We start from the raw sequence: 14,349 nt of genomic DNA, 5'->3' as shown, positions 1-14,349 counted from the left end.
CGGCTTGGGGTCGTGAGACACACGCACCCGTAAGACCACTTACGCCAATACACAGGCTTTTCACACATAAACAAAAACACACGTGCATGCACCATGTAATGCCATAACAAAGCATAATAAATTAATCCAACAACATAAAACAATAAAACAAGCAACTCCGTCCTCCATCCATCCGACCCCCGAACTCCTCGGACTCAGTCCGGAATCAACCAACCAGCAAATTAATTAATTGAAAGAGCAATATATATTTAAATCTGAAAATAGGGTTTGGAAAATACTTACAGTGCTATATGGCAATTTTAGAAAACACGCGGCGTTGCAAACGGCGCCGGAAAAGCAACGTCACAGTGAAAATTCACTGTGGCCGTGGGTTGTGAAAAACTCACTTTTGAACGGGGACAAACTAGGACACGAAATTGATAGGGAATGGTCTAGGGATGATTGTGAAGCTATTGGAAGTGGTGGTTGGCCGTGGGTGGCGGCGGAATCGCCGGAAATAGGCCGGAAGACGCAAGTCGGAGATCAAGCTCGTAGGAGCTGTTCCGGTGGTCGTTGGAGGCCGAAAATGGGTGGGTTAGGACGGCAAGGGACCGGTGATGAAGTGGTGAAGAAATGGTGGCCGGAGGTGGAGCGACGGCGGCGGATCGGACGAAAAGCCGTGGGGCTTTGAGGAGGATTTCCGGCCAAACGGCCTGCCGGCAGGGGGAGATATTTGGTGGGAAGGTGCGCCGGAGGGAGGGGGTTCGAACGAGACCGGCGGTGAGCCAAACGGTGGCCGGGGGGGCGGTCTGGGCTGAAGAAGATTCCGGCCGTGGGTGAGGAGAGAGAAGAGAGAGAGAGAGATCGGGGGGGTCGACGCGGGGGAAAGCAGGAGGAAAAAGAAAAAGAAGAAAAAAAAGAAAAAGAAAGGAAAAAGAAAAGAAGGGAAAAAGAAAAAAGGAAAAAAGAGAAAAAGGAAAAAGATGTAAAAAGAAATGAGGTCCAATCCTCACTCCGGGAAAACAAAACAAACTGCCGAAAAGGGATTAAAACCCACAAAACATCTAAAAGAAATAAAACACAACATCAAATAAATTAAAAAACCAAATTTTAAGACGCAAATAAATTAAAATAATTAAACTAGTATATTAATTAAAATAAAAACAACCATTTCAGCGAAAATACACTCAAAAGCGGGTCATCACATCCTCCCCTCCTTAAAAACAATTTCGTCCTCGAAATTGCAGATCAACCACCAACTCAAAACAAGCCACAAGAAAGCACATAAACCATCTGTGATCAAGATTAAGACACATACCTTCCTTATTCGAACAAATACGGGTACTGCTCCCTCATGTCCTCTACTCGCTCCCAAGAGAAGTCTTGTGCTAACGGATCTCCCCAAGCCACCTTAACCAAAGGTATCGTCTTGGACCTTAACTGTTGCTCCTTCCAATCCATGATCTGTGACGGAACAACTTCATAAGTGAGATCCGGTTGCAACTGAATACCCGCTGGGTCGACGAAGCGTGGCTCTTGCTGTCCAAAGCTCTTCTTCAGGGATGATATGTGGAAGACGTCATGAACATCCCCAAAATAATCTGGCAAGGCAACTCTATAGGCGACAGACCCTACCTTCTCCAGAATCTGAAAAGGGCCGACGTACCTCGGATCTAACTTCCTCTTCTTACCAAAACGCTTAACACCTCTCATGGGAGAGACTTTAAGGTAAACCCAATCACCAACTTCAAACGACAACTCTCTCCTCCTGGTATCAGCGTAACTCTTCTGACGACTCTGAGCTACCGCCATTTTATCTATGATGATCCGGACTTGGCTTTGCATCTCTTGAATTATTTCGGGTCCAATTACCCTACTTTCCCCAACTTCATCCCAACACAAGGGCGACCTACACTTTCTCCCATAAAGAGCTTCATAGGGAGCCATCTGAATGGTCGCATGGAAGCTGTTATTGTATGCAAACTCGATGAGCGGCAAATGGTTTTCCCAACTTCCTTGGAATTCCATGACACATGCGCGCAACATGTCTTCCAGAGTCTGAATGGTGCGCTCTGACTGGCCGTCTGTCTGCGGGTGATAAGCAGTACTGAACTTCAACTTAGTACCCAAAGCTGCCTGCAAACTCTTCCAGAACTGCGACGTAAACCTCGGGTCTCGATCCTGTAGCCGCACTATCTCTTTGACATACAAACGGGTCAACTTACCCAAAGAGTCGGTGTTATTAACAGGCAGAAAATGAGCACTCTTCGTTAACTGGTCCACAATCACCCAAACAAAATTTTTCCCACTAGGCGTTCTCGGCAAACCCACTACGAAGTCCATCGTGATGTCATCCCATTTCCACTCAGGAATAGGGAGGGGTTGGAGCATACCTGCAGGTCTCTGATGCTCGGCCTTCACCTGACGGCACGTGTGGCATTTCTCCACATATAAGGCAACGTCCTTCTTCATTCCATCCCACCAGTAATTTTTCTTCAAGTCTCGATACATCTTTGTACTGCCGGGATGAACTGAATACGGGGCCGCATGAGCTTCCGCCATGATCCGTTCTTTGAAATCTGAGTCCTTTGGGACCACTCTGATATCTCGGAACCGAAGTATCCCATCACTATCCATGCTATAGTGCAACGACCCTCGAGATTTTCTGACTCTCTTCCTGATGTTCAGCAGCTTCGGATCCTTTCTTTGGAGAGTTTTCAATTCTTCAAAATCAGTTACCCGAATATCAAGAACTGAAGACAAAATCTCTACTTGCTGCGAACTCTCTATAAGGAGCCTTCTCATCCCACAAAGCAACGACTCCAATTCTGACGGCTCGGCTTCATCTTCCAAATGTGACTTCCGGCTCAAAGCATCAGCAACTATATTAGCCTTCCCCGGATGGTACTTGATCTCACACTGATAGTCACTGATTAGCTCCAGCCATCGCCTCTGCCTCATATTCAGATTTTTCTGGGAAAACAAATGCTTCAAGCTCTTGTGATCAGTAAATACCTCGCAAGCTTCCCCATACAAGAAGTGCCGCCAGATCTTAAGGGCAAAAACAATCGCAACCAATTCTAGATCGTGCGTCGGATAATTCTTTTCATGGTCCTTTAGCTGACGAGATGCATAGGCTACAACCCGTCCTTCCTGCATAAGGACACAACCCAAACCGAACTTAGACGCATCACTGAAGACTACGAATGGCTTATGCGGTTCTGGGAGCGCTAACACTGGTGCCGTTGTCAACCTGTTCTTTAATTCCTGGAAGCTTCTCTCACATTTCTCTGACCAAATAAATTCTGTATTCTTCCGAGTCAAAGCTGTGAGAGGTCCGGATAGGCGAGCAAAACCCTCTACAAATCTTCGGTAGTATCCGGCGAGCCCCAAGAAACTCCTGACCTCGCGCACTGTAGTCGGGCGCTGCCATGACAAAATGGCTTCTACCTTACTAGGATCAACAGCCACTCCGCCCCGGGAAATTACGTGCCCAAGGAATTTAACTTCTTCCAACCAGAATTCACACTTGCTTAGCTTGGCGTATAGGTGGTGTTCTCTCAACCTCTCAAGTACCAGACTAAGATGATACACATGCTCTTCAACATCTCGGGAATAAATCAGTATATCATCAATAAATACTACCACAAAGGAATCCAGATAAGGTCGAAACACTCGATTCATTAAATCCATGAACGCTGCAGGGGCATTAGCTAACCCAAACGGCATCACCTTAAATTCATAATGCCCATACCTCAACCTGAAAGCAGTTTTAGGCACATCCTGGTCTCTGATCCTCAGCTAGTAGTATCCCGACCTCAGATCAATCTTAGAGAACACGGCTGCTCCTTGAAGCTGATCAAACAAATCATCTATCCGCGGGAGAGGATATTTATTTTTGATGGTCACCTTGTTCAATTCTCGATAATCAATGCATATACGGAGGGTTCCATCTTTCTTCTTAACAAATAAAACTGGTGCACCCCACGACGACGTACTAGGCTGAATAAATCCCTTCTCTACCAGTTCTTGCAACTGAGTCTTCAACTCTTTCAATTCAGCCGGTGCCATGCGATAAGGAGCTTTATGCACAGGAGCCACTCCAGGTTCCAAGTCTATAACAAACTCCATCTCCCGACCAGGGGGTAGTCCGGGCAAGTCATCCACAAACACATCGGGGAACTCTTCCACAACTGGAATGTCTGCCAAAGATTTCTTCTCAGATGGCGTGGACACCATCTGCACCAAGAATGCATCCGCTCCCCATGCAATCTCTCGTCTTGCCTGAATCGCCGATATAATTATCGGTTTTTCTTTTAATCTACTCCCCACAAATTCCAGACAATCACCATCTGGAAGCTGAAAGCTAATTATCCGACTTCTGCAATTAATACTCGCAGAATATCGGTATAGCCAATCCATCCCGAGGATAATATCGAAGCCCAACAGCTTGAACACCACCAAATCCGCATCCAAAAACCTTCCCTCAAAGTTTAACGGGCATCCCAAAGCAACCTTGGAACACCACACCATCTCACCATCGGGTAGAGCCACTACCATAGACTTCGGCAACGGTTCTGTGACCAAATTACACACCCGAGCAAACGTGGAAGATACAAACGACTGTGAAACACCGGAATCAAACAAAGTACAAGCATAAAACTCATACAAACGGACTCTTCCTGAACCAAACACATCAACCCATAAAATCCAAAAAGCAAAGAATAAACCACAAACACCAAAAATTAAATCCAACTTAAGATTAAATTAAACCATACCTGTAATTACTCCAGCATCATGGGTCGCTAGTGCCTCATCATCCACCTCTCCGGGTGTGACAGCGTAAACCCGGGCTTGCACTGCTTGTCTCGGGTTGGTTCTTCCACCGTGTCTACCTCCACGGCTTTCTTGAACTCTGACGGAGCAATCCCGAGCGATATGTCCCACTTGGCCGCACCGGTAACACTGGGGTCCGCTACTCATTCGACACTCGCCCTCATGAGCTCTATTACAAGCTCCACAAGTAGGCACCCGTCCTCCCATACGAACACCTGAGGACGTTGGAGGTCGAGTTCCGGTCCGCTGAACAAACTTCTGGGGCGAACCCGAGCTGCTTCCTTCACCAGAAAAACTCCGCCTCTTATGCCCTGGAGGGGAACCCACACTCAGATTATTTTCCCGCTCCACAAGGGTAGCCACATCCACTAATTCCTGAAAAGTGGATATCCGATGGCTGACCACCATACGGCGTATGTCATGACGCAGCCCCTCCTGGAAACGATCTGCTCGCATCTCCTCAGTGGCGACAAGGTGAGGAGCAAACCGCTCAAGTTCTATGAACCTCCGGGCGTACTGTTCCACTGTCGCGCCCCCTTGGACCAGATTGGAGAACTCTCTTGCCTTTTGCTTCCTTACCGATGCGGGAAAGAAGCGGTCATTGAACTCCTTCTTGAAACGCTGCCAGGTCACCGCAGCGAAAGATCCCAGTTCAGATTCCAGCAGCACCCTCTTGGTATCCCACCAATCAGAAGCGGTACCTTGCAAGAGATAGCTGGCGTAGAGTACTTGCTGTGCCTCAGTGCATCCACACACCTCAAAAGTTTTCTCCAGATCTTTGATCCATTTTCCAGCCTGAAGTGGATCCTCATTTCCAGTGAAGTGTGGAGTCCTATGCGCCAGGAAGCGCTCATAGGTGCAACCGGCTTGCACCATGCTACTGGACCCTCCTGGATACATCCAAGGCCCTCCCTGATATGGCCAAGGACCTCCTGGTTGTGGCCAATACCCTCCTTGTTGCGGACAAGGCTCTCCTGACGGTGGATAAGGCCCTCCTGATGGTGGACAAGGCCCTCCTGATGGTGGCCAAGGACCCCCTTGTTGTGGCCAAGGCCCTGTCTGTTGAGACCTCGCACTCTGCTGCATAAATTCTGTCATCTGCCGTATTGCTTCGGCTAGGGAGTCATCCCTGGAGGTATTGTCCCGTGGCTCCTGAGTATTTTTCCTTGGTCTCCCCATAATCCTGCCACAACACCACTCTTGACCCTCCTTTAAGAAAACAAAAAAAACATCATAAAACCAACAAAACAAAAACAACACCACACAGCAAGAAACAAAAGAAACCAGCATGCCAAAAACATAACTAAATAAATAAAACAAACAAACAAGCTCAAACAAATAAAACAAATAAAACAAATAAAACAACTATACTTAACATAATTTTTAAAACACAACTTTTAAAGAAAAAACATTCTCGTACTGCCTACGGGACATGTGGTTTTACCCAGAGCCAAACCGCTCTGATACCACCTGTGACGCCCCCAAATCCCCACACCCGAACACGGGGAAATTGAGACGTCCGGATGGTGACAACCCGGGTCACCATCCCATCGACGGGTGACAAGTGTGTGCAAAGGCAACAAATGTGCACGAAAGAACACGCAGCGGATAACGAAAGTCATTACTAAGTACCAAAATTTTCTTAACGTAATACAAGCTGTTTAAAATGTACATAGATAAAATATTACAAAAACACAAATACAGCTTTAAACAAATATAACACATAGCATCAGCAACCCGGCGGAGCCGCATCCTCGGGCTCAGCCTCCTCCTCTTCGTCCTCTAACTCTGCACCAAAAGCTACAGAACCAAAAAGGGTACTGCAGGTAAGTAAAACCCAAACACTACCAGATAATAACACATATAGAACTCAAACAATATGCATGAACTATGCCCAATGCACAAAACCCAAAGACACAGTTTTCCACACACGCCAAAAACCCATTTGGCCCAAAAACACATCTTTTCCGGAAAACACGCCAAAGTCACATTTTATCCGTATGCACCATGACCTCCCCTAGGGGTCATCCGCACACCCTGGCTCCAGTGCCATACCGCAGAGTACCACCACGCATGTGACACCTAACGAGCGATGCCTAGTTCCGTGCCCCGCACGTTCGTAGCCAAGCATCCTCTAGCCCTCACCAGCGAAGGGCCACGGAGTCGGTGCGTAGAGCGATGCCCGGTTCCGCGCCAGACGCGTTCGTAGCCAAGCAACCCCTAGCCCCCGCTCCCGTCGTCTAGTGACAACTCAGGGGACATCACTCAGTTTATTCCGCTCTCGAGTGACCAGAGGAGCTCCACCGGGATAATACCCCATCCCGGCTTGGGGTCGTGAGACACACGCACCCGTAAGACCACTTACGCCAATACACAGGCTTTTCACACATAAACAAAAACACACGTGCATGCACCATGTAATGCCATAACAATGCATAATAAATTAATCCAACAACATAAAACAATAAAACAAGCAACTCCGTCCTCCATCCATCCAACCCCCGAACTCCTCGGACTCAGTCCGGAATCAACCAACCAGCAAATTAATTAATTGAAAGAGCAATATATATTTAAATCTGAAAATAGGGTTTGGAAAATACTTACAGCGCTATATGGCAATTTTAGAAAACACGCGGCGTTGCAAACGGCGCCGGAAAAGCAACGTCACAGTGAAAATTCACTGTGGCCGTGGGTTGTGAAAAACCCACTTTTGAACGGGGACAAACTAGGACACAAAATTGATAGGGAATGGTCTAGGGATGATTGTGAAGCTATTGGAAGTGGTGGTTGGCCGTGGGTGGCGGCGGAATCGCCGGAAATAGGCTGGAAGACGCAAATCGGAGATCAAGCTCGTAGGAGCTATTCCGGTGGTCGTTGGAGGCCGAAAATGGGTGGGTTAGGACGACAAGGGACCGGTGATGAAGTGGTGAAGAAATGGTGGCCGGAGGTGGAGCGACGGCGGCGGATCGGACGAAAAACCGTGGGGCTTTGAGGAGGATTTCCGGCCAAACGGCCGGCCGGCAGGGGGAGATATTTGGTGGGAAGGTGCGCCGGAGGGAGGGGGTTCGAACGAGACCGGCGGTGAGCCAAACGGTGGCCGGGCGGCGGCGGTCTGGGCTGAAGAAGATTCCGGCCGTGGGTGAGGAGAGAGAAGAGAGAGAGAGAGAGATCGGGGGGGGTCGACGCGGGGGAAAGCAAGAGGAAAAAGAAAAAGAAGAAAAAAAAGAAAAAGAAAGGAAAAAGAAAAGAAGGGAAAAAGAAAAAAGGAAAAAAGAGAAAAAGGAAAAAGATGTAAAAAGAAATGAGGTCCAATCCTCACTCCGGGAAAACAAAACAAACCGCCAAAAAGGGATTAAAACCCACAAAACATCTAAAAGAAATAAAACACAACATCAAATAAATTAAAAAACCAAATTTTAAAACGCAAATAAATTAAAATAATTAAACTAATATATTAATTAAAATAAAAACAACCATTTCAGCGAAAATACACTCAAAAGCGGGTCATCACAAACGGGAATGGTGGCTTAACTGCTATTTAATGGGAACAAAAATTGGTGGCTTAACTGCTATTTAACGGGAACAACAAAACTAACGGGAAAACAAGAATTTCCGTCTAAAATAACAAATTCCGTTTTATACACATTTTTTATATATAGAAGATATATATATATATATACCACAATCATGATGGAATTGGGGAATCTTTTGCTTATCCAAAGTTAAAAACATTGCTTTCTTCCTTCCTACTTTTCTTTTGAATAAGAGATCCTATTTTGTTGAACCAAGAGGGGAAAAAGGCTTAAGTTGGTTCGATAGAGGATCAGAGAAGTCTATATATGTATCTCTTTCTTCTTTAAAGAAGAATAGATTGTTTCAAAGTTCTTAAGAAAGGTAGAGCAAATGAAGGGAAAGTGGGGCAGCTGAAGGAAGTGGCTAATAATCCTATTGTGCTCAAGTGGGAGAGGTGAGGTTCATAGATCTGCTATCAAGAAACCTATCTTATTCTCACGCAATTTTCCCCTTTGCTGCTCGAGAAAGAAAATGACTTTTACTTCCCTGAAAATGGAGATAAAAATAACAAACCTATAGGCTAATTAAAACTCCATTCGGAACAGTGTTCCTTTGAGTTTTTGGCAGGAATTCCCTTCTGTGATTTGTTTATGTTGGTACATTCTACACGCGGTTATAGCTGCCTGTTTATATTTGTCTCTCTTCTACAACTCGAGCTGCATGCATTTTGTCAACGTCATACGGTTGTTCTTTCCCAATTTCCATCCAATTAATCATGTTGCTGCATGTTTGTGGCGCTGCATACTATACTCGAGTTATGATGTTGTTCTGTTAATGTGATATATATTCTCATTTGGTGCCGGTGAATGGGCTGTTCCGGTTTTATGGATTAATGTACATGACCTGTTTACTTTGCTATATATCTATGTTTGTTAACGAACCATATAAAGAAAACGCAAGCTGTTTGTATTGAGACATATTTCTTGCTGTTTTGCGTTGAATGAAAATTCTAACTCATCCTAATTAGTCTCGCTAAAGGTACGTACCTAATTGAGGAGGGCATTTAAAGCTGTCTGCAGCACAAAGAAAGCAGAGTGCAGGAAAGGAAAGCCATGGATATGGCTGGAAAACTTCTGCAACAACTGCTACTCGGGGTCATAATTTTAGCAGCCACAGCAGTATCTATTGCAAACTCAACCTGCGACCGCGAGTGTGGAAATATTAAAATCCCCTACCCATTTGGAACAAGCGAGGGCTGTTACCTTGACAAACCTTTTCTCATCACTTGTAACCACACGTTCGATCCTCCAAAACCATTTCTGGACCATGATATTCCTGTTGAGAACATATCAGTACCGAATGGTGAACTGCGAGTCTCAAACCCCGTAGCCCACCTTTGCAGAGAATTTAATAAAGCATATCAATCACCTTGCGGCAAACGCCAAGATCCAGTATATTCCAATTGCATCGCGCGCGTGGACTACACGCGCATCTCTGCCTTGCTTAATTTGTCAAGTTTTCGCATCTCAGAGACGAGGAACAAGATCACTTCTGTTGGTTGTAATGCTTATACATATATTCAAGGTTCAGAGGGACAGAAGGGCTTCACCACTGGATGCTTATCACTTTGTGACGAAAATCTCAACGTGGTTAACGGGTCTTGTTCTGGCATTGGCTGCTGCCAGACTTCTATCCCAGAAGGAGCAATGGGGTATATTTTGAATGTTCGGAGCTTGAACAACGACACCTTACCTGGTGGCAAAGAATTCGGAGGTCAATCATGTGGTTACGGCTTTATAGTGGATGAACAAGCATACAACTTTTCCTCCTTAGATTTCGTAAACTTAAAGAATAGGAGTTCTGTACCCCTGGTGCTTGATTGGGCAATTGGAAATAAGACATGCAAAGATGCTAAGAAAAATAAGGAAAGCTATGCATGTAAGGCAAATCATAGTTATTGTTACAATTCCACCAGCAGCCCTGGTTATCGTTGCAATTGCTCGGAGGGTTATCAAGGGAACCCATACTTCTCCGATGGGCCTGAGAGTTGCCAAGGTAAATGATCTTATACCTTCGTTTTTATCTAATGCTTAATTGAATAATGTAATATACAGTCATAGAGTGTGCAGTATCGTAGAGTCATTTTGAAAAATAATAGAGCCCACTATTAAATATTTTTTTTTTCAGGTGAATCTTCTCTTTATTCATTTTTTTAAAGTGATTGTGTTGCGTTTTTACACTAACGAGTGCAACTATCATTTTTCTATTTAATTTAATTAGGCTGATCAGTTTAGCTTGCCGAATGGTTATTTGCTCTAGAGTGATATTATCCTTTATCTATTGATACAACACATTTGCAAGTGGTTTTACATCCCCATAATTTTTTATTTTTTATTTTTAAGTTTGTATGGAAACATTGAAATTTCTTGTGACGGCCGGCTATATATATTTACTGTGCTTCAGATATTGATGAGTGCATGGGCCTTCGGAAGCCTTGCAATGCTAAGGCAACATGCACCAACACTGATGGAAATTACACATGTACTTGTCCCAAGGGATACGAAGGTGATGGAAGGAAAGACGGAACAGATTGCAGGCCTATAGTACTAATTGGCCGATCTAATAATAAGATCATCAGCATTGCATTGGGTACGTACGTACGTGCATTTATAAAAATATTATTTCCCAACCTCACTGATTTCTACTTTGAAAACTAGTACTGCAGTATATCATTTGCTTGACAAACGTTGTATTTCAAATCTTGGTTGACTCATCTTAATATAATACATATTAGGTTCGTAACCTTCTCGATAGAGATACGAAACTAGACGTGTCTAATTGGCCGAAATGCATGTTATAACTTTGACTATATATGCAAATACAGGTGTCCGCATAAGCCTTTCAGTGCTCCTTGCGGGAACCTTTTGGTATAATATTGTTAGGCTTAATTTGCAGCATTTAGAGAACACGTCTCTCCATGCATTAACAATTTTAATATAAAACCTATTAATAATATATATAAATTAACATCCCAATTGCAAGCTGGCTTAATCTTTTAATTTCCTGCTAATTTTTTGAGTTATGCAGGTGCCGGTACAAGCCTTGGGGTATTATTTCTAATTATTGGTGGATGGGGGTCATACAAAGTGGTAAAGAAAAGGAAAAGGAATGAACGTAGGCAGGAGTTCTTCAAACGCAATGGCGGGCTATTGTTACAACAGCAAATATCCCAAAGTGAATTGAATGTTGCAAACATGAAATTATTTAATTCAAAGGACTTAGTGAAAGCCACTGACCATTTTAATGATAACAGAATACTCGGTCAAGGTGGACAAGGCACCTTTTACAAAGGTATGTTAGACGATGGAAGAATCGTTGCTGTGAAAAAGTCAAAGATAACTAATGAAGGAAAGCTACAAGAGTTTATTAATGAAGTTGTCGTTCTTTCACGAATTAATCATAGGAACATTGTTAAACTACTTAATTGTTGCTTAGAGATAGAAGTGCCTTTACTGGTGTATGAATTTGTTCCTGATGGAACACTCTCGAAATATCTAAGTGACCAAAACGAGGAGTTTCCACCAACATGGAATATGCGCTTACGAATTGCCACAGAATCTGCAGGAGCTCTATATTATTTGCACTCAGCAGCTTCATTACCCATTTACCATCGAGACATTAAGTCAACAAACATTCTCTTAGATGATAAGTACAGAGCAAAAGTAGCAGATTTTGAGACTTCAAGATCCGTTGCTATTGATCAAACTCACTTGACTACACTAGTACATGGAACTTTTGGATACTTGGACCCGGAGTATTTTCAGTCAAGTCAATTTACAGAAAAAAGTGATGTTTATAGTTTTGGTGTTGTCCTTGTTGAGCTTTTAACCGGAGAAAAAGCTATCTCTTTGACAAGGACACCAGAAGCTAAAAGTTTAGCAACGTATTTTATTTGCTCGATGGAAGAAAACAATTTGTTTGATATTCTTGATAAACGAGTTCTGAAGGAAGCTGTAAGAGAAGATCTTATTACGGTCGCAAACCTTGCAAAAAGATGCCTAAACTTGGATGGGAAGAAACGACCTACGATGAAAGAAGTCTCAATGGAGTTGGAGGCAGTACAAATATCACAAAAAGCTTCAAGCGTCGAAATGTGCGGAGATGATAGGCCTACTGTGAAGGAGGCGGCGGTGATGTTGGGTGGACTAAGAGGTAAGGACAAGCAAACATGGAAAGAAGCTAATCTCAACATGACAGAAGAGACAGAGTTTTTGCTTAGTGCATCCACACAGTACTTTTCCACAAGTACCATTGATAGTATGGGAAATCAAGCACTAAAACCAACAAATGATGGCAAATAATCATTTTTGCCACATGTATCTTCCTCAATCAGCAAGTATCTTCCTCCAAATCAATGGATGATGGTAGATTTCGGGCTCTTTGCATGCAGTGTTTTCAGTTTTCTCTCCACATTGATTTTTTTGTATGTTAAAGTTTGCACTTTAGGTGATCTGCTTTGCATTATTGAGAGCTTTTGTACGTACATGTGAGCAAGTCCAGTACTATTCAATTAGGTGTCCGCTTTGAAATCGTCCTAATTTCAACATGTGTGTTATAAGTTTTTATTTGTGAATTATATATGGTTAGATTTATTATAACGGGGTTGAAAGAATTTATACTTTCTAGAAAAGTCAATGCTTTGCTGTAGACTTTGGGTAAATTCTCGAAGTGGGAACATTCTTCTAAGTTCCTTGAAAGCAAATCACGTCGTCCTCCGTCAACTAGCAAAAGCCTGGGCCGGGAACCTGAGCTGGTGATCTAATATTTCATCCATATATGTGTCTTTCAAGAGCAAGATCAATCACTTCATATAATTACTCTTAAAAAAATGTAGTAGTTTTGCCGAAATGAATATATAATAGAAAATCAGTGCAAATGACAGGTTTTGAAATATATGCAAATAAAATCTTCTTACTACACGCGGTCGTATATATGATTATCCAGCTAATCTTATGATGGATAGACTTTCGAACCCAAGACATTTTCAAACCCAAGACGTCTGGCCGGTTTATATGGCTCGCTCCAAAACTATTACACCACCCCTTGGCACTACAAGGATTTTGGCTTTTTGCAGCGCTTAAAATCTTTGCAAAAACTCTATGAAAATGCTGCTATTGCTCAATTCCAGCGTTATAAACTTCCTTGCACGTTCGACAGTATTAACCCTTTATTGTTGATCTATTGCAACGTAACGATAAAAACGCTGAAATAGATATCTATTGCAGCGTATTAATATCGCTGTATTTTATTCGCTTTCACGCTGTAAAAATCATCTACAAATTTGGTATTTAGCACTGCAAAATATCAATTACAGCAATCATGATACGATGCAATCAGTATAAAATTCGCTGCAATAGATTACCCGCTCAAGCAGCGTGTATATGTTTTCGTTGTTTTTATGCTTAATTGCAACACTTTAATTCGCTGCAATAGAGCTCAAATCGCTGAAATAGAGGTTTGGTTAATAGCAACAATAACCAAACCTCGCTGCTGTTGATCCTAGTTGCAGCGAGAAATTAACGCTGTAATTGAAACATTAGCGCTGCAAAAGCATAATGTCCAAAGCAACAATTATAAATTGCGTTGCCTTAGACCTTTTTCGCAACAGCATAAAACCGCTGCAATTGAAATATAAGCGCTGCTATAGATTCCAATCAAAAGCATCAAATTTTTGTTTTGTTGCTTTTAAAGATATTTGCAACGTTTTTAATTAAGGTGAAACTAAGGCAACAAATTTTATAAACGTCTATTTGCAGCGTGCTATGCCGTTGCTTTAGGAGGTTTGCAACGTCAAAAAAACGCTACAATGAGGGATTTGCAGCAATTTTATTGTTGTTTGCAACGCTTTAGGTTTTACATTCGCTGGTCAATTGCAGTGAGCAAAAATCGCTGCAATTGAGATAGGCCATTTTTTTTTTCCCCGCTTCGGCTATCTAAATTGTCCATTTTTCACACTCAACC

At 43.2% G+C, this 14,349-nt stretch overlaps 1 protein-coding gene across 3 annotated transcripts; it reads left to right on the top strand.

The window, feature by feature from the left end:
* Window positions 1-8,637: 8,637 nt before the first annotated feature.
* Window positions 8,638-12,796, top strand: LOC122297707 (wall-associated receptor kinase 2-like). 3 transcript variants are annotated; one of them, XM_043107851.1, is made up of 4 exons: window positions 8,638-8,782; window positions 9,367-10,383; window positions 10,792-10,977; window positions 11,416-12,796. In XM_043107851.1, exons 2-4 carry the CDS (start codon window positions 9,441-9,443, stop codon window positions 12,687-12,689), a joined length of 2,403 nt encoding a protein of 800 aa, XP_042963785.1. In that variant the 5' UTR covers window positions 8,638-8,782; window positions 9,367-9,440; the 3' UTR covers window positions 12,690-12,796. The 3 variants fall into 3 exon arrangements, with proteins under 3 accessions (XP_042963785.1, XP_042963782.1, XP_042963784.1); XM_043107848.1 differs by having other exon boundaries at window positions 9,356-10,383; XM_043107850.1 differs by lacking the exon at window positions 8,638-8,782 and having other exon boundaries at window positions 8,793-10,383.
* The last annotated feature ends 1,553 nt before the right edge of the window (window positions 12,797-14,349 follow it).

This window comes from Carya illinoinensis, chromosome 15 (genome assembly GCF_018687715.1).
Source record: "Carya illinoinensis cultivar Pawnee chromosome 15, C.illinoinensisPawnee_v1, whole genome shotgun sequence".
Classification (NCBI taxonomy): Eukaryota; Viridiplantae; Streptophyta; class Magnoliopsida; order Fagales; family Juglandaceae; genus Carya; species Carya illinoinensis.
Note: the sequence above shows the minus strand (reverse complement) of the source record. Positions and strands in the feature narration are given on the sequence as shown.